The 23,587-nt window shown below is 35.5% G+C and overlaps 1 protein-coding gene and 1 pseudogene across 2 annotated transcripts; one reads left to right on the plus strand and one right to left on the minus strand.

Moving 5' to 3' along the window:
* The first annotated feature begins 5,373 nt into the window (after positions 1–5,373).
* On the plus strand, positions 5,374–8,379 carry LOC143542093 (actin-related protein 8-like). The gene is made up of 12 exons (XM_077034757.1): positions 5,374–5,708; positions 5,772–5,851; positions 5,922–5,992; positions 6,081–6,148; positions 6,231–6,292; positions 6,410–6,507; positions 6,575–6,656; positions 6,769–6,911; positions 7,173–7,321; positions 7,706–7,839; positions 7,975–8,093; positions 8,198–8,379. The coding sequence occupies exons 1-12, from the start codon at positions 5,374–5,376 to the stop codon at positions 8,273–8,275; spliced, it is 1,419 nt and encodes a 472-aa protein (XP_076890872.1). The 3' UTR covers positions 8,276–8,379.
* Positions 8,380–8,950: 571 nt separating this feature from the next.
* On the minus strand, positions 8,951–10,094 carry LOC143542094 (GPI-anchored protein LLG1-like; annotated as a pseudogene). Its single transcript, XR_013136850.1, has 2 exons — positions 9,900–10,094; positions 8,951–9,396 (listed from the first exon to the last, which is right to left on the minus strand). The product of XR_013136850.1 is annotated as a GPI-anchored protein LLG1-like (transcript).
* Positions 10,095–23,587: the final 13,493 nt, after the last annotated feature.

Raw genomic sequence — 23,587 nt, forward strand, 5'->3', positions numbered from 1 at the left:
ATGTTTAGATTTTACGGGTAGGACCAGGAATTCTACTTCTTCGGTACGTGAGTGAGTTCCATCACTGAGTGTGACTAGAAATGTTATGACCCCTCACAGGTACATAACCTCGTACCCAAATCCTGACACATAGGCGTGAATAGGTTTTAGGTGTGCCTTATCATCTTTGTCAAGTTGCTCAAAGCATTGTTCATACATTATGTCTGACATTCTCCCTGTATCGAAGAAGATGTACTGGGACCTATAGTGCCCAAAAACAGTTATCACCAACGGTTGCTTCATACAAGGACCTCCCTTCATCCTTGGGAAGATTACCAGTTCGCTCTTCCAATCATCTTCTTCAATTCTGGTTCCCTTGTTTCGAAGGGGGAGTTTGTTGATACAATTTTTGGACGTCTCGGTCTTTATTAGTTTATTATTATAATGTAAGGGCTATTTGTGTAAATATGCCATTCGCTCTATTTTAAGATACATTCGTTACCTCATAACGAATGTATCACATTCGTATTAATGTAAGCTCATTTGTTAACCAAGTTTAACGAATGAGTTAACGAATGTAGGGCCTTTCGCTTAGTTTAATGTATTAACGAATGAGTGTGTTCATTCGTTAGGTTAATGTAACGAATGACACGTTCATTAAGGATAATTTAACGAATGTGGTCATCACCTATATATATATATACCTGCAAGATTATCTCTAAAAAAATTCAGTTATGTTATTTTATCCTTCCAAGTCGTTACGCTGCCCAAATATCCTCTCAACACACACATTACACACACATAACAGTGATTCACCTAATCGTATACATAATCAACGATCAACACGATGTTATCATAGATCTAGATCCGCGTTAGGTTTCTCAGGCGGTCCGCCTTGAATCATGTGTAAGTTTAAGTCTCTGATTTGTTTTTTCGGCGGACCTTTATCTGCTTGAGCAGATTGTTTCCACACACCCTGTCGAACGTTCTTCAATAGGTGTTCTAACTTCCCATATTTGATCGCAGCCTTTATCTCACTTCTTAAACTTACACAATCGTCAATATTGTGTCTGATATCCTCATGAAACAAACAAAGTTTGTTCGGGTTCAAATGCGCTCGTCGCGTCATTGGTTGTGGTCTTTTGAACTCGATGTTTTCTGTCGTGAGAACTTCGGATGGAGTCTTCCTCAAAGGAGTCCATTTTTTATCTTGCTTACACTTCCTGCGGTCTTTCTGCTTTTGTCCAATCAGTGACCTGGCGTCAAAATGTTTGGATGATTCTCCAGATGGCTGAATTCTAGACCAAATTGACCCCCCCTTTCTTCTTTCTTAGGATGGGCGTTTTTGAATTCGACTTTGGCTAACTGTTTCGGAGTCTCCCGACCTAGACGCTTTTCAGTGGCTGTGAATAACTGCTTCAGACACACGCGGACTGTTTCTGAAATTGTTGGCCCAATAGTGACCGTTTGTTCTGGGTACTTTGGGTTGATTACCCATTTTTCCGAGTCGGTCCTTACAATCCCTTTTGGAGTCTTGGCAGGTTTGGATCCTTCTGTCGTGAAGCAATTCTTGTTGACTCGGATAATTGCAACACCTGTTCTTGTAAGAACCCCGACTGCGTCATGCGCAGTCGATGGGTTAGCATTGAAGTCTCCTATTTCCTCTTGTCCCAGGATTATATCATGTTTAGATTTTACGGGTAGGACCAGGAATTCTACTTCTTCGGTACGTGAGTGAGTTCCATCACTGAGTGTGACTAGAAATGTTATGACCCCTCACAGGTACATAACCTCGTACCCAAATCCTGACACAGAGGCGTGAATAGGTTTTAGGTGTGCCTTATCATCTTCGTCAAGTTGCTCAAAGCATTGTTCATACATTATGTCTGACATTCTCCCTGTATCGAAGAAGATGTACTGGGACCTATAGTGCCCAAAAACAGTTATCACCAACGGTTGCTTCATACAAGGACCTCCCTTCATCCTTGGGAAGATTACCAGTTCGCTCTTCCAATCATCTTCTTCAATTCTGGTTCCCTTGTTTCGAAGGGGGAGTTTGTTGATACACGTTTTGGACGTCTCGGTCTTTATTAGTTTATTATTATAATGTAAGGGCTATTTGTGTAAATATGCCATTCGCTCTATTTTAAGATACATTTGTTACCTCATAACGAATGTATCACATTCGTATTAATGTAAGCTCATTTGTTAACCAAGTTTAACGAATGAGATAACGAATGTAGGGCCTTTCGCTTAGTTTAATGTATTAATGAATGAGTGTGTTCATTCGTTAGGTTAATGTAACGAATGACACGTTCATTAAGGATAATTTAACGAATGTGGTCATCACCTATATATATATATACCTGCAAGATTATCTCTAAAAAAAATTCAGTTATGTTATTTTATCCTTCCAAGTCGTTACGCTGCCCAAATATCCTCTCAACACACACATTACACACACATAACAGTGATTCACCTAATCGTATACATAATCAACGATCAACACGATGTTATCATAGATCTAGATCCGCGTTAGGTTTCTCAGGCGGTCCGCCTTGAATCATGTGTAAGTTTAAGTCTCTGATTTGTTTATTCGGCGGACCTTTATCTGCTTGAGCAGATTGTTTCCACACACCCTGTCGAACGTTCTTCAATAGGTGTTCTAACTTCCCAGATTTGATCGCAGCCTTTATCTCACTTCTTAAACTTACACAATCGTCAATATTGTGTCTGATATCCTCATGAAACAAACAAAGTTTGTTCGGGTTCAAATGCGCTCGTCGCGTCATTGGTTGTGGTCTTTTGAACTCGATGTTTTCTGTCGTGAGAACTTCGGATGGAGTCTTCCTCAAAGGAGTCCATTTTTTATCTTGCTTACTCTTCCTGCGGTCTTTCTGCTTTTGTCCAATCAGTGACCTGGCGTCAAAATGTTTGGATGATTCTCCAGATGGCTGAATTCTAGACCAAATTGACCCCCCCTTTCTTCTTTCTTAGGATGGGCGTTTTTGAATTCTACTTTGGCTAACTGTTTCGGAGTCTCCCGACCTAGACGCTTTTCAGTGGCTGTGAATACTTTAGCCGCGGTTATGATGGTGTCCCAGGTTCTGGGCAGTCCATCCCGCCCAGTCAAGCAATGGATCAAGTCATTGCTTTTAACGTTTTGTCTGAATGCGCCCCATAACATGCCTTCACTAATACCACCAATGTTTAAGCTTTCATTGTTAAGGCGGGTGATGAAGTTTACGATGGACTTGTTGTCACGGTGGAAGACATTCAAAATCTCTAAGGGATTGCGCGTATGTTTGCGTAGCGGACTAAAGTGCTGCGAAAATTTTGCAACCAAATCGTCCCTGCTTTTGATTTGCCCGTCCGGGAGTTTCTCAAATCACTCGTGCGCTGCTACTTTAGAGTTAGAGCAAACATGTGGCATCAGTAAGGCAAGGTTCAGCCACTAACTCCTCCTATCGCGGTAAAATTCAACAAGTGATCGCTCGGATCGGTCATCCCATTGTATTTATCAAGGTTGCTTGGAATCTTCACGTTTGTCGGGAATGGAGCAGTGGCGATTCGCGGGATGAACTTTGATTTTTTAGCAAACGCAGCTGGGCGGTAAGGCTTGGTAGAATCTTCTTCGGCATCACTACAGTACTCAGTGTACTTCACTAGTGTCCGCATCCGGCTAGTTCCTTACTTACCATGTGCGCGATTATCATCACTCACATATCCCTCTTCTTGATACATGTAGTCTTTCTGTCTTTGGGAAGCGTGAATCTGATCGTACACAATCCTGCGGGATAAGACCCGCTGGGTCGGCGACCTCTGTCACGACTTCCACCCAGTTGACGGTCACCTGATTGTTCCACAGCCTCCATTTCTAGAGTAACTTGGCTTCGCCGTATGAACGGTGGAGGTGAAGGAGATGGTGAATCATCATAAACTAGAGTTCTCGCCTGTAGCTGATTGTTTTTCACCATCCTGTCATACTCTTCTTTCAACTTTTGTTGTTCGTGTTAATACCACTCTTCCAGGGTCAACACTACTTTCCCAGATCTAGATTGGTGACGAGCTCGTGTTTCATCACCATCGAATTTTGGGAACTCTCCGGCTCTGTCTTCCAGAATCGGAGTTCGAGTACTTCGACGAGATTCTACCAAGATCTGTATGGCTTCTTCTAAGACCGGACCTCAAGAAACTTCAATCCGTCTTCCTCTCGCCGGAGTAACCGTAGGAAGCTGTTGGTTCTGACTCATCGTAACAAACCACAAAAACTTCAAAAAACCACAGAAGACCGTGAAATCTAGCTTCGAAAAACGAATGGCGCCAATGAAGAAGCACAAATCCAAACTGGATAGTCCGGATTTATGTTCCACAAGTACGATACACTAAATACCTGATGAGATCAGATTCCAACTAACTCCCTACAAAACAAACATCGTGAGTCTTGTCACGGGAAGGACAAGATGGGGTCTTCTCATAGCCACTCTCCGGTGTGAGAATAAGTAGTGTACTGTGAATGAAGAAGTACGAAGTACTAGTAATTGCTCTGATTAAGTGAGTGTGAATGAATACCTTATGAAGATGATTAGAGTATTTATAGCCGAGGATGGGAGAAAGGTGATTGATGGAGTTGTCACAATCAAGACATTCCATATCTACATGAATGGACATGTGTCGCACGTCTATAGGATATGACAGCATGGCCCCGTTTGGGACGGTTACCAGGTTGTCTAACTATTATCCTTTTATTGGCTGATGTTGCTATCAGGGAATATTGGAATAATCTTCTAAAAACGGTTTGTTGCAACTGCTCTTCCATATCACGTAGGAGCTTTGCACGTGTGGGGTCCCTTATGTGGCCTGCGGGATCCTTTCGCGGATTCTCGTTGGTAATCCGCAGGTTATGTTAGAGATCCGCGAGATAAATTCCTTAGTTCACGGATAATTTCACCACTCTACATCTATACTCAATCAATATATTAGTACACACTGCATCCCTGTGACAAGATAGGAGGATTACAATCAAACAAAAACAAAGAGAAAATAAGAGATCAAGACTCTAACATAAAAGATAAAATAGATAGATAGATATAATAATTAGAAAAAATTGCTGATGAAAATAACCATAATTAATATTTCCTAACATAAATCTAGTTAAGAGCTCAACAAACTTTTGTTTGTCTGGCCCAAGCCCTAACTAAATTCCAAAACAGTAGTCAGTAAATCAAATCCATGTGAATTTGTCTTACGCCTCCTTTTTTTTTTTTTTTTTTTTTCTCATATAATTAAATTAAACTAAAGTTATTATTATATAATATACCTTTGGCCACATAAGAAATCCACACAAGTTACAGATTAACATTCGTTGGGGCGGAGTCCGGCGACGGACTGACAATGTCTTATCTATTGAAAATGATTCTGGAATCCGCAACACGTATGAATTATACTTATACTGATAATTCAACCTCCAATTCCAATTCCGACGTCCCTGAGATTGCCCCGTCATCAACGGGAACGGGAGAATTTGATCGGATTCCGCTGGATGTGTTTATGCAGATCCTAAAATTGCTTGGACCCAAAGAGGCTGCTAAGCTTACAGTTATCTGCAAATCATGGAAATTGATTGTTTCTGATAATATGCTCTGGATATCTTTTCTTCAGAATCAGCACGATCCCTGGGACTCCAAGTTCTTCGCCGAAACTAGCTTGCGATCCGGTTATCCTCTTCGGTATGCTACTTGTTACTGCGTTTAGTAATATTATAACCTAACATCTTTTATTTGTGATTGCAGAACATATCCTTCTCAGATGCAATCATTTATGCAGATTTATGGCCAACGCGCACAGGTTTCGGGTGCTATTATCATTGATGGTATCTATCTATCTATGCTTTAACTAGATTTTACAAAGTATTCTGTTTTTTACTCTTATGCTCACTATAGGTGGTTCAGGCTATTGCAAATTTGGTTGGAGCAAATATGATGCTCCATCCGGCCGGGCTGCAACATTTTTGGTATGCAACCGTTTATCAATGTTTCAATAGCACTTAATTTGGTCTCTGTTATTATATGATATGCTAAAGAGATCAACTGTATGTGTAGGAATTTGGTAACATCGAGTCTCCAATGTACTCTAGGTTTCGCCATTTTTTTGCAACTATATATAGCAGGTGCTCCTCATTTTAAAGTGCATTTTTTTACTTCTTTTTTTTTCGTCTGAATCTGAGGTTTCTTTGATATTATTATCTGCAGGATGCAGGTGAAATCAACTACACAGCCAACTGTTGTCTCAATTCCAATCGCTCACTGTGGAAGTATGCTTCTATATATTTTTATATCCATTATGTATTCTTTTGTGGTCCGATTAACATTAACATTATTATTATTATTATTTATTTTTTGGCATTTGACTGATATTGAATATGTTTCAGAGACGGAAGATGATAAAATTGCTAGATGGAAGCTAAAAGAAGCCATCTACTCAGCTTTGTTTGATATGAATGTTCCTTCAGTTTGTGCAGTCAGCCAGGTTCGCACCTACTTTCTGTTTATTTCATAACAGAAACGTAAATTTACAGAAATCCCTTGATGCGCAGGCAACTTTAGCTCTGTTTGCCGCAAGAAAAACTTCAGGAATTCTTGTCAATATCGGTTTTAATCAAACTTCTATTTTACCTAGTATGTTATCTCCATCTCTTTTCATCATCCTAATATCCGCATCAATAGATGTATATTTACAGAAATACCCTTGAACAGTTTTGTTTTATAAATGATGATTTTATGTTTCCAGTATTACATGGTAAGATTAAGCATCAAGTGGGTGTGGAAGTTATGGGTGTTGGAGCTTTGAAGCTTACTGGATACCTTAGAGAGCAAATGCATCAAAGAAATCTTAATTTTTCATCATTATACACAGTTCGCACTCTGAAAGAGGTATGCGCCAGCGCCTTTATATCATTAGCTGAAGTGAACTTGAAGTGACTAATGTCTTCACCATGTTTTTTTCAACAAATATTTGACCAAATTGTCACGCTTTATCATGAAATTTGACCAACTCTTGAGGTTCAAGAAGTTACTTAGTTCTTATTCCGGTTATTTGGGAACCTGGGAATATTATTTAAAATGTTGAAAGGCCTATTTACATTCCTTGTAGTTACATATACAGTTGAATAATATTGTTAAATTAACTTGCAGAACCTTTGTTATGTTGCCATCGACTATGAAGCAGAATTGAGGAAGGATACAGAAGGATCATATGAAGTTCCTGTTGAGGGTTCGTTTACTCTCAAGCAAGAGCGTTTTCGAACAGGAGAGATTTTGTTCCAGCCACGCATTGCAGGATTGTATGCACCCTTTTTTATCTCTATTTTCCTAGCAAATTGGTTGATTGAGTTGTGTTTTATAGTAAACTGATCAAGGTTGAAAGTGTTAACTCATTTTTCAAATATTTAGTAATATTGTATCGTAATCGTAAGTAACATGTTGATCAGTTATGAACTAAAATAAAAGGCCAAAAACCTGAACCCGCTATGAATCAACATTGTGAGTCTTATGCAATGGGTTGATGCTTATGTTTATAAAGGTCATTTTTGTTTTTCATATTTAATAAAGAGTCGATTAAGTTTTGATCAAATTGTGTGCGTTTCTGTGTTTTGTTCTATTTGTGCCAGCATTGTCTACTTTTACTATGATAATGGCGTAATAAGGTAGTTTTATTGTTGTGTCAGGAGCGAAAAGGGTTTGCATGAAGCTGTGGCACTTTGCATTGAAAATTGCCATGATGCAGGATTGGCCCCTGATGATTCTTGGTTCACGACTGTTGTCTTGGCTGGAGGCACAGCATGCTTACCAGGACTAGTAGGTATGAATCATAATTCATATCTATATTTTGGTAAAATGTATTTAATCCGTAAAATGATGGAGAACCTTAAAAGGGGTGACTTTTCTGGTATCTGATTTTCTCTCAGTTTTTCAACTTTGTATTTTCATGATTCAGAAAGATTAGATAAGGAATTACAGCTTCTTCTTCCCCCATCCATATCCAATGGAATACGGGTGATTCCACCTCCTTATGGTGCAGATTCTGCATGGTATGGGGCCAAGCTTCTTAGCAATGTAAGTTGCACTCTTTCGGTGCATATAAATCGAATTAAACATAAAATCATGCCAATTTTCTACAATTTCATGCACTTTTTATACATATTTTCCTTTGAATGCAGTTGAGCACTTTTCCAAATTCTTGGTGCATTAGCAAGAAGGATTTCCGACCCAAGTCCAGAAGAACATTGTTTTGGTGAACTTATCTTACGACTAATTTAGTTTCTGAACACCATTAGTCGTCAATTTGTGATATAAGAGTCGAGTGTTTTATGTTCCTGATTTGTGTAGCTTTTGTACAATAATGTGGATTTGTGTAGTTTTTTACAATAATATACGCCTGTTGTGGGCAAAACAACTCTGTAATAATAAGCCTTCAGTAGATGAATAAGCTTTCAACATTGTAAAGAATTTAGTACCGATCTCATGCGCCGTTTGCAATCCAAGTAAAGGTGCGGATGTCACCAATTTTTGTTTAATCCAATTTTCGTACATTAAACGTGTGAAGTAATCAAAAGTATACTTTTAATGCATAACTATATTAATTTGGTTTTAATCCAAGTTTTAGGTGGACAATATTCTAATAATAATGTTTTACAACCATACAGCATTCATTAGTCATTTTTAACTATTTTTTAAAATGGACAAAATATGTTTACTGGATTCACATTCATATAAACAACCACAAAAGATTTTTGTAATATTATGACCGATTCAAGACAACACGCGAAAATCTGTGACAACAGAAGCAAAACAATCTTATACAATGTCATTATAAAAATACCATTTTCCGTATAGATTAGATAACAAAAGACACCAATAAATAACATACAAGAATATAAAAGAATTCCATCTGGGTACTACCTAACACGCCCGTGGTAACGACAGAATATTAAATACTCAGACAAACTTACCAACGTAACGAATCAATCTCGACCCTTGACCTGTTAAGCTCACCAGAACAATATCATTAGGTATCCCACAACCAATGTCAAAACAGCAGGACTAAGAATTTTGTGCCCGCTGTTTGAATCAGCCCCGACACTGTTTCTTCCTGTTCCTGGCGCTAAAGCAGGGCAGATCAGGCCAATTTTGTCATCATGACAAAGGCTAGAAAAGAGACCTGGTGGGTAGTTCCCGTAGAGGTTAATATAGCTAAACATTGTTGATGAACACTCGTTAGACAAATCGTTTAGGTCCTCGGAATAAGGGCAAGCAAAGTCTTTGAAAGCCTGGCAACAGAGCTTAGCAGGGTATTGTGGTCCTTTGCATTGGCTTGTGATTATTGTGTAATTCATGAACTCAAAGTTTACAGGGCAAGCTGCAGGTTCAAACAAACCAATTTAACCCAAAGCGTATCTAGTAAATTATGCCAAATGCGATATCAAAAAGGCTTGTAAATTTTAGTTAAAACTAGGGCTGTGCACGAAAACGAAAAACCGACTTAGAAACCCACGTTTCTTTTTTACGTTTACGTAAAAACCGAAATATTAGTTTTGGTTTGGTTTTTTCTTTTTTTGGAAAACCTAAAAAACCAAACCAAACCGTAAAAAATGATTTTGAATCGTTTATGTTTCATAAAGTTGGATATTTGTTTCAGTTTAAACGTGAATCGGTTATGTTTGTCGATTTGAATCATTTGAAATGTAAATCTTGTAGATCAAAATGTAGAATATTCAGTAGGTTAAGAATTTTGAAATTAAACTCAGGACATAAACCCCGAAATCAAAGATGAGTTGATTACGGCAGTCTCTGAAACCCTAAGTACGAGAATGAAATTACAAGTAGATAATAATCAGGGAAAGGAAAGGAATAGGAACGTACGTTTCTTAGCCTGAAGAAGGTTTCGTCCGATTGAAACATCTGCAGCGAAAAATTGAAGATCAGAAGTGGATGAGGGTTAAAATAATGTAATAGAAATGAGGATTGTACCTGAAATTGAGAAACAAGTGGAGATGCAGCATAGCAGAAGAAGAAGAAGGAGAAATGAGATCAGGATCTTCATATTAAGATAAGAAACACACACAAATTGATTGATTGATTAATTCTTGTGTTGTTCTTCAATAACCATGAAGCAAGCACAGAGAGAGAGAGAAACAAACAGTAAAGGACAGCCGGATCCAGCGAAGCTTTAGCTAGTAGTAGTAGTAGTATTACTATTCACATTCACGCGGTGTGACGTCCATAGATGCACCAAATTATTGGTTTTGTGGTTTCACGATCGTTTATTTTTATTAACTAAAATGCATATAACCATGTTTATTTATTTATCAATATGTATATCGGACATTATTCTAAGGTGTCTACGTAGTCATGTCACATATTTCTTTTGTTACTAATGTCATATCACTCCCTACCTACTATATAAAGTATAAAACTTTACGTTACAAACCCTCAAATACATCTCTCTCTCTCTCTATAGCCATTTTGTAGACCTTTTCTTTAATATTTCCGCTAAAGTATTTATTCTAGGCTAATGGTTGATTCTCATATATGATTCGTAATTCTTATTGTCATTTCATTTTCTTTGCACTTTGTTGTTTGTATTGTTTTTAATTGTAATATGATTTTTCTATAATCTATTTAGGTTCTACATCAAACTCCAAGATTCAATGGACATATTGAAGTTTTTGAGGTATACGAAAATATGATTGATTTATTTCGTTATCGGAATTATTCTCTTTATTATTCTGGCTACATCCATTACTAATTCTTAAAAAATTGATTTTTAATAATTCTGTATATTTAACATTAATTGATCTTTAATAGTTTCGGTTTTCGGCGGCCTAACTTGGTAGACTGGATAATTGCCTGGAACGAGTATTTGATGAAAAACAGGTTGATTGTGTTTGTTTTTGTCATTAAAAATGATATGTGAATCTTATCTTGAAAGTCTTGACAATAATTTCGTCATAATTATAAAACTTAACAACATATTGGTTAATTAGTGAACTTCTAAAAAAAATGGAATTTTTTTTGAATTTTGAATTATAAAAAAATATCTAATACAATTTGTTGTGGAAAATATACGGATTTCATTTTCTTATATTTGACCATTTTTAATTTTTTACTTAACGGTAAATATCAAAATAAACCGTCATATCTTTTTAAAAAAAATACAAAATTTGACCATTAGTTTAGTCTTAATCATGACAAATTTAGACACTATTAAATTCAGAATCTGACCAATTTAAAAAATTTTTATAGTTTCCAATCTCAGCAAACTTTATATTTTATTTATTTTACCAACTTATAATTAATTTACTTTTAATGATACTGAAAATTTAATAAGTTGTGTATTAAATATGGATTATATTCTTTGACCAATTTAATATGTTGTGTATTACTCATTATAAATTTAAATTTAAAACTAAAATTTTAGATATGTTACTATACTATTAAAGTAATACAAGGTTTCCACATGGTATTCAACTAGTATGTCCGTATATGCTTTCAAATCATCAATTTTTCATTTATATAATTTCCACATGTTAATTTGAACATTAATTTCAAACATTAACTCATAAGTTAAATATAGTTTCAAAATAAATTGTTAAAATCATCATTTATTAAGTAATAAATACAATTAATTGTTTTTATTGTTATTTTTTAAAATTTTGAGACTTTGTTATTTTATTTTATTTTTTTTTTTGGAATTTTGGAAATTATTTATGAATGTTTAGACTTGATGTTTGGATTGAAATGGTGGTTTGATTCACGAGGTTTAGATTATATTATTGCTTTATTAAGCGCGGTTTAATAAAAATTATAATTACACCTTATTGTTATATTCATACTTTTAGCATTTTTTATGTTGTGTTCTTAAATGCTTTATAATTTCAATAAAAATAGTTTTTATAGCACACAACTTATGTTACAACATCTACATGTTTATACTTCATACTTTACAACATATGACTTTAGTAGATGATAAAGTTTTAACTAATGTATGTTTTTTGTTTCATAGTATAAGTTAGAAATGTGTGAAATAAATAAGAATTATGTTTTAGATTGTTATTTTTCTCTATTTTTCTTTGTATGTTGGGTTCTTTTAACAAAATTAACAATGTGATACCTTATAATTATCTTATCTTACTATACTATTAAAGCAATACAAGGTTTCCATATAGCATTCAGTTAGCATGTCTACATTGGCTTCCAACTCATTAATTTTTCATTTATATAATTTCCACATGTTAATTTGAACATTAATTTTAAACATTTACTTTTAATTTGAAGAAAGTTTCTAAATAAATTGTTATAATCATCATTTGTTAAGTATTAAAGAAAATTAATTGTTTTCATTGTTATTCTTTTAAATTTTGAGAGTTTGTTGTTTTATTATTTATTTATTTATTTTTTTTTTTGGATTTTGGAAAATTATTTATAAACGTTTGGACTGGATGTTTAGATTGAAATGATGGTTTAATTCACGAGGTTTGTATTATATTTTTGCTTTATTAAATGCGCGGTTTAATAAAAATTATAATTATATCTCATTGATATATTCATATCTTTAGCATTTTTTATGTTGTGTACTTCAGTGTTTTATAATTTCAACAAAAGTAGTTTTTATAACACACAATTTATGTTACAACATCTACATGTTTACGCTTCATAGTTTAAAACATATGACTTTAGTAAATGATGAAGTTTGAACTAATATGTCTTTTTTGTTTCATGGTATAAGTTAGAAAAATGTAACATAACTTAGAATTATGTTTTAAATTGTTATTTTTTTTCTATCTGTCTTTGTATGTTAGGTTATTTTGAATAAAATAATAATGTGATACCTTATAATAATAACAATAATAATGCTAGATTATCCGACGTTTACAATTCGTTAAAATGTATAAAACACACACGCGCGTGCGGGCAAACACACACACACACATACACACACACACACACATATATACATGAAGTTTAATATATTTTCCGTCTGTGTGTAACACGGGATCTAACCTAGTTCACTATAATTGCTTAATTTTCATCATCTTTAATTTTAATGATACGTTCCAATCATTTAATTGAACATTTTTTAATTTTTTAATTTATTCCCGACTGTCATATTAATGTTTAAAATAAACATCCCATATTAATATTTCAAAAAATGGATACTTTTATGGACCGTCATTTGAAAACTTGGATCCCTAAACCTTTGTTTTTAATATTTTTAACTACAAAATCATTGAATGTATCCAATACAAAAGTTAAATTGAAAATTCCATTATAATAAAATGTACATTTATTTATTTCTGTTCTTATATAATACCCCTAATTTATGCTTAATATTGATAGCATATTTAAACCAATTTTAAAAATTGAATTTTACCACTCTTGCAACAAACTTTTAAAGTTTTTAATAGTCTCGTATCCCAGCAAGTTTTCTATCTTTTTAAATTTGACCATTTTGTAATTAAGCATACATGTCAAAATTAATGTATAAAATAAACACCACATTTTAATTTGTCAAAAATCAAAATCATTTCCATAATTTTTATAAGTTTTCTAATTAACTGATTTAATTTTAACTTTTGTAATTATCTCTATATTATTTAAACTCATTCGTGCAATTATTTTAATACTTAAACTCATTATTTTCTTGTAAAATTCCATATTGGTTGTATGAAAGTATTTTCCAATCCAGAAGTATTAACAAATTTTATAGGTTTAAAAGAATTAACATTTTGTTTCGTTTGAGATGAGTTGATTTTGACTTTAAAAATGCATTCTCAAGTTCGGTAACCTTTGAGATAATCATTGAAGACACTCTCAATCAGTTCGGGTTTAAGTAAGTTCAAAGGAACTTCCTTATCTGAAAATACTTTACTAAGTCCTTTCAGTTTAAAAACCCGACCCTAGTTTAACTTAGAATCTTTTGGAGGATTGATAAACTTCATCAAATCCTCATCAAAAACTTTTGGTTTTTCTGATGATTTTACATTATGAGAAGTCTTTGACTTGTTTGAAGAACTAACAGAAGATTTTGAACCATAAGCGGATTGTTTAAACTCTTCTGGTTCACATAAAATGTGATTTTCAGAAGCAATATTATCGTTCTTAACAATTACTTCTGGTTCGTTTAATTCTTCAATCAAACCATCGACCTTGTTCTCGGTAAAGACCGATTTACTCTTAATATGAATCTTGTCATGAAACAGTTTACCAGATTCAACATTTTCAACATTTACTTGAATGCTTTCGGTTTTTTCTGAGAATGTTTTAGTTTTAACATTGTTAGTTTCAACAACCTCGAGAATACTCGAATAGCCATTCTTAAATGGTGGAGGAATCTCCACAACCCCTAAACCAGCTTTACCGTTCTTTTGGTGAGAATTATTGACTTCAATAATCTCATTCAAAAGAAAGGATGAGTCCCTAAACTTGCTTATTTTATTTTTCAATTCTAAAATCTTGTTTTCAAGTTTAGTAACACTGGTTCGTAACTTAAGGATTTCTTGAAAATGTTGTTCTATTGTAACAAGTTTGCAGTTCACTTCTACTTTTATGCCGTTGTTGCTCACAGACAGATTTTAATTTTCAATGTAGATTTATCTAAAAGTTTGGATTTATGTCTGTGGCACTCCTTAAGCATTGGAAGTTCAGTGACAATTTGATCATTTTGTTGTAAAGATGACTCAAGTTTACACTTGAGTTCACAACATTGATCACATTCAGTGATTACTTTAGAAGTGATTGTCTCGTGACATTCATTTACGGATACATTAAAAGTCAAATTAGTACAAACCTCTTCTATATTCTCCATGCAAGAGAAAGATTCGGTTTGCTCCATGTTTAAGTTGTCAGATTCAATCTCCGACTCAGACAATCACTCTCATGTGATAAGTTATCCCCACTTGCATCCAAGAATTGTTCAGAAGGTTTGACCATTGATAGATTAGCTTGATTCCCTACGAGCTTTTGTGACCAATCCAATCCCTCATTCACAATTAACGCTTGTGAACTGTTGGCCTTAACCTGATCCCCATCAGTCTTTGTCTTTTTCTTAGGCACGTTAGTGCTTTTGCCTGAGTTACGGTCTGAAGCTCAAGGACCGAGATACTCTTTCTTTGGCTTGTCACATTCTTTAGAAAAATGGCTGAATTCCTAACAATTATAGCATTTCACCTTTAACTTATCGAACCCTACCCGTTTGTCAGTGTGGGTAGGTCCTTTCCAGTTCTTTACATGATTTGCTTTACCTTACGCACGATCATGGCCATATTCCATTTCAAATCCGTAAGTTCCAAAACATCTGGATCGATTTGATCGTAGTCCTCGTCGGTAAGTTCACTTATGGCTATTTTACTTCCCACAAGCTGTTCATATGAAGTCATAAATGCATACATGAAAGAGAATTGTTGTTCAGCCTCTTTCAAGTTTACGTTCGGGGGTGAACTTGATGGACTTGATCCAGTGGTAGATCCCGACGCCATAAAGCATACGTTAGGAGGCTGATTACTGCTTGGAGTCCCATCAGTAGAACTCTGAGTATAGAAAGTTGTAATCGGGACTGAACTTCCATTGCTACTCGCAAGTAATGCTTCACCATACAAAGTAGGATTCTGGCTATCCTTCAATGAAGTATGACACTTCATATCGTACTCATTCTCTTCCAGTTTATTAATAAACTCTTCAGTCATGAGATTTTCATTCTTGAATTAGCCATTCTCCTTCAAAACCAGCAACAATGTTGAATACGTAGCAGGCAATGCATTCTTCAACGTATCTATCTTGTCCACCTCACTCGGATCTAACTTAACCGTTGACATCTCAGAAATCAGGTGATGAAACCTGCTGATCATCTCCTCTACAGTCTCGTTCTTGAGCAATGTAAAGTTTTGAAATTGAAACTTCACCATCGTTTTCTTACGCTCCAACGTATTACCCAAGCTTCTCGTCTTTAATTGGGCAAATAGAGTCGCACATGGCTTAATCTGACTGAACTGGTGGAAGATGTTATCAGGTAAAGCCATTATCAGTGTAGAATATGCCTTAGTCTCGTTATCTATCTCTTTCCTCTCGCCAGCTTCATACATGCCGAACAACTTGTCAGAATATCCAGTCGTTGCGCTTCCAACTTGCGGTGGTAAGTATACAACATCTAAATGACGAACACATTTAGGATGAAGAGATCCCAAATGTGCCCTAAATCTCGGTTCCCATCTCGCAAAGTCAGACAATTTTAACAACTTTGGACACTTGTTATGAGACCCAATTTCGTTTTCCATAGTAAGAATTTGCTACATCAACGCGTTTTGTGAAGCTAACGTGTAGTACGAAGCTGGAGAAGCCATCTTGTCAACTTCTGAAAATATAAGGATTGATCTTGACAAAACTGGAAACTTGATCAACGAACGAGACACGAATGAACAAGATAATACTTTTAACTAATGAGTGATTTACTGTTTAAATGAAAGACACACGGATGAGTTACTGTTAACACAAATGAGACACGAATGACTCAATAACGAATGACTCATGAATGATGGATGATTGACACGAATGAGCTTGACGAATGAAAATGACGAATGAGTTGATGACACTGTTTTAACGAATGTGATCTGGTAACGAATGAGTAATAAACAAATGGGTTACTGATGACGAATGTGATAACGAATAGGCTGACGAGTGGATTTATGATAACGAATGAAGACAAATTTTAAAGAATGGTCAGTTATAACCATATGACAGCTGGCAATTGTTTGTTACAACAGCTTAACGAATAACCACTAACGAAAGAGCATTCAAACGCACGAATGAGCATTCATCCTCATGAATGAACATTCAAATATCAGTCTAGAAATCCAAACCAGTCCAAATCCTATCAAATCACTACAATCCTAACACTATTCCACTCGGAATCCAATTCCGAACACGTCCGAACCAATCCAAACTCGCAATCCATACCAAATCCAAACCAATTCACACTTTTCAAACTCACACTATTCCCGTCATTTCACAAATCCAATCCAAATCTCAAATTAAATACAATTAAACCTCAAATCCTTCAATAACAACCTAAAACTATTAATCCGAAGCCATTATATTGTTCAATTAGGATCAAATTCGTGTTCAAAGAATCACTTACAATTACGGTCTATTTGAATATACTATTAATCGATTAATTGATATCTATAACACTCAATTAACACTAAATCAATACAGTTAATAATCGAATCACATGTAAGTCTGAATCCCTTTTCTTTGATACCAATTGAGAATTCAATCGAGCCTAGTAAGGATCTAGTTCATGTTATTATAATAGGTGATTCGAGTCAATACGTTTTTATTGATACGATTAGGATGAACATGAATGAATTCGATTAGGTTTCTAGAGAGAATTCGGCAGAGTAACAGTGCAAGTTCATAAAATAGGAATTCTCATTAACTTTGAAATACATTACAGATCTATATGTAGAGGATTAGCCATTCATTAATTATAACCTTAACGAATGGAATCATTCGTTACATTAAGTGATACGAATGACACTAAGTCATTCGTCCCAATTACATTATACGAATAGCCTCTCATTCGTTATCACATTCGTTAGTTCAGGATAACAAATGTGATTTACATAGTACGAATGGACACATTCGTTATGGGATAACGATTGTGCCTTACATTTAGGCGAATGAGCAGTTTATATTAATTACCAAAATGCCCTTATACATTAAACTAATATAATAATACATTATAAAGACCGAGACGTCGAATCATGCATCAACAGTATATATAAAGCGTAAGTACTTACCCGGGCACATAAGTATTTGGACTCATAAGTATCCGAGCACAAAAGTTGTACTCTAGAAAACTACTTCGAGCGTAACTTTCTGTTCTAGCCTCCGTTTCATGTGGCATTCAATGCGTTAGAACTGTAATCAATGTAACCTTCATTTGACAAAGTCGAAAGCGGTAAAAGTATGCACTACAAGTCTCTCCCTAGGATATTTCCTAGTCTTTCCATTCAAATTAAGTGCTTTAACATTTTAGCTCTGGGTATCACTTTTCTTGTCAACACTTCTCTTTCAAATTCTCAGTTCCTTCCTTAAGTGCAAAGAAGATTTGACGCAAGATTCAAACCATTGTTTAAACATTATCGTCTATGTTTGTGTAGTCTTTGACACTTTCGTGAACTGATTCTTTGAAATCTTCAATAATTCTCCCCCTCAATTCTTGATATACTAACATTCTCCACCTCAAGCTCTCATGTCTTGATGGGACCTGTTACTCATGAGAATTTTAAGTTGAAAATCTTATTTAACAATGTAAGCATGCTCGAATATTTGTAAAGATTTTTCAACCGTTTGACAGGTTACCACCAAAAACATCAACAAAAAGTTGTTTATATACCATTTGAAACGACGATGACGTATGCTGATGTAGGATCGATGTTTACGTATGGTGTGCGTCGGATGATATGTCTAAAAGAATAAATGACCCTCACAATTAAGCTTTAAATTTAAAACGAAAATCCTAACAAGACCACACACAACTGGCAAGTGTACCGGTCGCAAGTAGTATAGACCTAGGAAGTCCGAGTATCGAACACGAGGACACGTATAAACGCTAATGATCACTAACCCTAGACAAGACCTACCCAAGAATAATATTTAATTGATTTTTATTTTAATTTTTCTTTTTAAAATAATTTAACTGGCCTAACTGGAATAACTGTTAAAAGTTACCAATAATAGAATACTTAAAGAAAAACTAACTGTGTTGACTTTGGCTGGAGAAAAACGTCTACCTAGGTTTAAATCAAGTTGTAGGCCCAACAAGCAAATGGAATGGATGATATCAAGATACCGGTTCCTAAAGATGACACGACTAAGGATCGCTCAGGCTCATTGGATTACCTCTCGGTCTCACTCAACAAACCTTAACTACTCTTAATCGGCTAAAACGACCAACCGGAAAACAATTGTTAACATGTTCTAATGTTGACTCACCTCTCGGTCTCACCAACACTCGACCCTAATGGTAATGAATACTACACAACCAAGGATAGAGGAACAATTTAATTTAAAACAAAATAGATCAACTAGTCGCTCAAAACACCTAAACCGGACAAGAAACAAACTCGCTATCGCGCAATCCTAATTCTAGCATGCAAAGGTAATGAGACGACCTTAACTTCTTATCACCTCTCGGTCTCTAAGAAGGTGTTTGACCGTTGTACTTTAACCAAATATTCATGCAACAAAACACTACGGTTGTACCTACCGCAAACAAACCCTAAACACAAAGTCTAGAATCAAACAAGCACCGATCAATCAATACAAAATTAATTAACCAACGCAAGGTGTTTAAGAAATGAATTAAAAGAATTTCCAGCCATCAAACACAACCTATTTCATGTCTAAACCAAACTTCACAATAACAATTCAATTCTATCAATCAAACAATCCATAAAACTCATCAAACACTAACAATTATCATCATTCCTAGGTAGAACCGACAAGTTTAGCCTAACATGAATTTTGGAAAGTAGCTATTAATCAATAAAAACATCAAATCACCCATTCCAATCATCATAACAATCATTACTAATCATAAACACTTCAATCTTTAAAACAATTGCAAAACTATGAAACAATTGATCAAGAAAAATAAAGTGATGAACAATGTTATAAGAGAAAGGATATGTAATGTTTCGGGGCTGCTCTTGGCTGCAATAATTGATGGAAAATCGTTCCCGACACTTGCTCTTGCCTCATTCTTCTTCCTTAGCCTCCACAAGTCCAACCCTAGCTTGGAAAAATACTTTTTCTTCCTCTTGATGCTGCCTGCGATCGGACTGCTCACCATGGGCTAGGGTTTATTTTTATTTTTTAATATAATAGGTGTAAGACTTGGGCTTGTCCAATATGCATATGGGCTGGGTTTTGTGTTTTTACTTGAAATCGTATGCATCCAAGGCCTTTAAGCTCCGCGCAAAGTCCGTTTTTTCATTCTTTAACCCATAGCCTACAAAATAAACATTATTATGTAAAATCAAGCTAAAATAAGTTAAAATACATTAAATTAATATAAAAACTTAGATAAAAGGTGCGGAAAATAAGTGTGTTTTACAACACATCAAACATCCCCACACTTATGACTTTTTCGTCCCTGAAAAAGAATTCTACACAGGATCATAACCGAGTTTAACTGACAACTCTTTGTTTTATTTATTTATTATTATTATTATTATTATTATTATTATTATTATTATTATTATTAAATTATTAGAACAAGTGACCCTTTACCCGAATATTTCCGTCCACTTTTCAACTTTCACCTAATAAGCTAGATCAGGCCGATTGCCGGTATTGTGGTCCACTTAAACCCATGCCCCTAATACTTACCAAGGCAAATAAGGCGTGACAGTTTTATTAGTTTGTATGACTAAGCGGGACCCACACTTAAAAGCCCTGCTTCCACTTCACCACGTTCCATTATGGTTTTACCGGACCGAATCACCCCAATTTGACTTAAACCTATTGCCACATGATCAAAATATTTTCGACTCATATACAACCTATAAACTCTAGCTTGGTCAAGATCGACCGACAATAGTTTCCTTCATGGTGGTTTTGATTTGATTTTTTTTCTTTTTCTGCCTTTTGGATTTTTGCATATTTTTTTTGAAAAAATCCACCATGTTTGACGATATTATAGACTGCATCAACGCTAAGATCTGCGCCACCACGCAACAGAGGGCCGAGCAAAACTGTCTTCTGCTATTCGCAGGAATAGATACGTATACATAAGATTATACATATAAGTACGTATACAAAAATTTGGTTTTTATATAATTGGTGATCATGTGACTCGAGGCTTGAGCATGACTCGGCTTTTCATTCCAGTCCTGTTACGAGTTTAGTTAAACAAACAAAATCCTAAGATGTTTCCTACTAAAGTTAGGAAATTTAAAAGGTTCAATTAGGTCAACAACCAAACCGCCCTTTCATTCTCAAAGGCTGAGCCTACCGACACATCGAATACTGAGTCTAAACCGTTCGGTTACAAAACATTACGTGCGGGTCTAATGGGCACTGTTCTTATTTATTATATATATACTTTTGAAAACACCAAGAAGTTATAAAACAAACACGACACGGTAATAATATGTAAGGTCCCGTTCCTGGTAACCATACTTTGGTGTTGGATTTACTCATAAACACAGTTCTAAAATCAGAGTTAGTAAAAACTTCCGCGGAATAATTAAAACTTTATGCATTACATTACAAAACATCAAATCATGTCTTAACATACAAGTTGTCTTTTCACATATATTAACATAAAATAGTCATGACACTTCTTCATGGATGCCAGTCTCTTTAGCTCGTGCCATGTGTCCCTTCTCAAGCCAGCTGCCTCAACCTATTTGCCTGCGTGCATACTAAAAGTCAGCTACGCTGAGTGAGTTCTAGTTAATCAATTAACATACATTACATTCATACCATACTCATACGTGTCCGGAGATACGTATTCATACCTTATTTATTATCACTTCTTTCATACATACTTTACATACATGCATACGTTCTTACATACTTTCTTTCATAAAACCCTATGGTATAACATAAGCTATTCTATCTTAAACATCATAGATATTATAAGGGTCTGGTCCCTAACATCACAGATATTATAAGGGTCTGGTCCCTAATATCACCGATATTATAAGGGTCTGGTCCCTAACATCACAGATATTATGAGGGTCTGGTCCCTATCATCTCAGATATTATGAGGGTATGGTCCCTAACATCTCAGATATTATAAGGGTCTGGTCCCTTCTGTCTCGAATAACCATACCTTTATCATACGTGTATACTTTACATATCTTCTAGTTATAAATATATATACATACCCGTTCATACAATCATTATGTAACAATACATTCAATACACAATCATACACGTATCATACACTTACCAATCAAGTAAGTGTATTATCTACCACATAGGAGTATGCACACAGCCCCGAAAACATAATAGATAAAGGGGCTAGAACTCACCTGGAGTCGGTTTCTCTCGCCGTTAATAGTAATGCCCTTCCTTAGTTGTGCACGGCTAACTGTTCAATACATTACGCGTGTCAATTATCCATTACTACTACTTCCTACATCTAAGTTAATGAAACCCTCAACTAATGGGATTCCGGGGGCAGCGCCCCTGGTAGCTGGGTCTAGGGGCGGCAACCCCTAGCAGGTTCCAAGGGGCAGAGCCCCTGGCTGGGGTTGAGCTACCAGGTCAGCTCAGAAAAATTTTATTTTCATTAATAGTCCTTTAACAAATATGAATCAGAAAATGGATTTCATGAAATTTCGCATGGCCATTTCGCATGGAATTTTTCTTGGAATTTCGCATGAGAATTTCTCTTCGCATGCGATTTCGCTTCGTATGCGATTTCGCTTCGCATGACTTTTTCGCTTCGCATGGCTGTGTGATGCGAAATTGACTTATGCGAAAACACCTCCTTTTCTTCATTTTTTTCCATTTTAAGCCAAATTACTCAGTGACTCTTCCTTAGGACCCGATTTTACCCTTTATATGGGTTTTTGGTTGCACCAACTTTGTATACCCGTGTTTTATGAGGTCCGAACATCACCTTTTTGTCCTATATCATACCCGTGAGGTTTTAACTCACCAAGTTTATGTTTTTCTTACATCTTACAACCCGATCTATCATTATATCTGTTTGCATGTCGATTCTAACCATAAACTTAACCCTTTGGCCGAAGCTTACCTTTTGTTCTCGGGTTCGGTTCATATCTGGACCAACTCGTGAATCTAACGTGGTTCTTGGTGTTTGATGACGTTTACACACGAGATTCTTCCTTCTTTTAGCTCGGGATCGGATCCGGGTGTTTAGAGAGAAAGTGTAACATCCCGAAATTTCAAGATAATATTAATTATATTACTTAATAATAGAGGGAAAGTTTACTCGGGTTATCAGAAAATAAATAAAAGAGTAAGAGTTGGTATGGGTCGGGCTAGTGTCGGGTCATGGACGTTGGTTATGGATTTGGATTAATTGAGATGGGTTAAATGAGAATGGGATTTCAGAGATATAAATACCCCCAAAATCCCAAAATATCTTTCATTTACATCTATTTCTTCACACACTCAAAACACACACATTCTAACCGATCAAGATTCAAAGCCGAGACCCGAGATTTTGTTGATAGATCTGAGTTGGTAAGGTAAGAACAAATCCAACAAAGCTAATATTACTGAAAATGGTTAGGATTGGATGGGTTAACCGGACCCGAAACCCAAACTGCCCAAATCGGACCCCTAAAACGTCGATTTTAGGCCGATTTGATGGTTGGGATTTGTAGGCGCCGATCATACGATTCCGTGGGTACCAAAATTGAGTTATTTGGCTAAGAAACGAAGGATTTATGGGCAAACAGATCTGCAGCGCGATAACTTCGCCTGCAATATTAAGTTCGCCTGATGAACTTCGCCTTCAAGCGTAACTTCGCCTTCAAGCGTAACTTCGCCTAAGGATAACTTCG

The sequence above is a fragment of the Bidens hawaiensis genome, unplaced genomic scaffold (assembly GCF_021521415.1).
Source record: "Bidens hawaiensis isolate Kalapana, Puna unplaced genomic scaffold, B.hawaiensis_p1.1 tig00012775_1, whole genome shotgun sequence".
Taxonomy (NCBI): Eukaryota; Viridiplantae; Streptophyta; class Magnoliopsida; order Asterales; family Asteraceae; genus Bidens; species Bidens hawaiensis.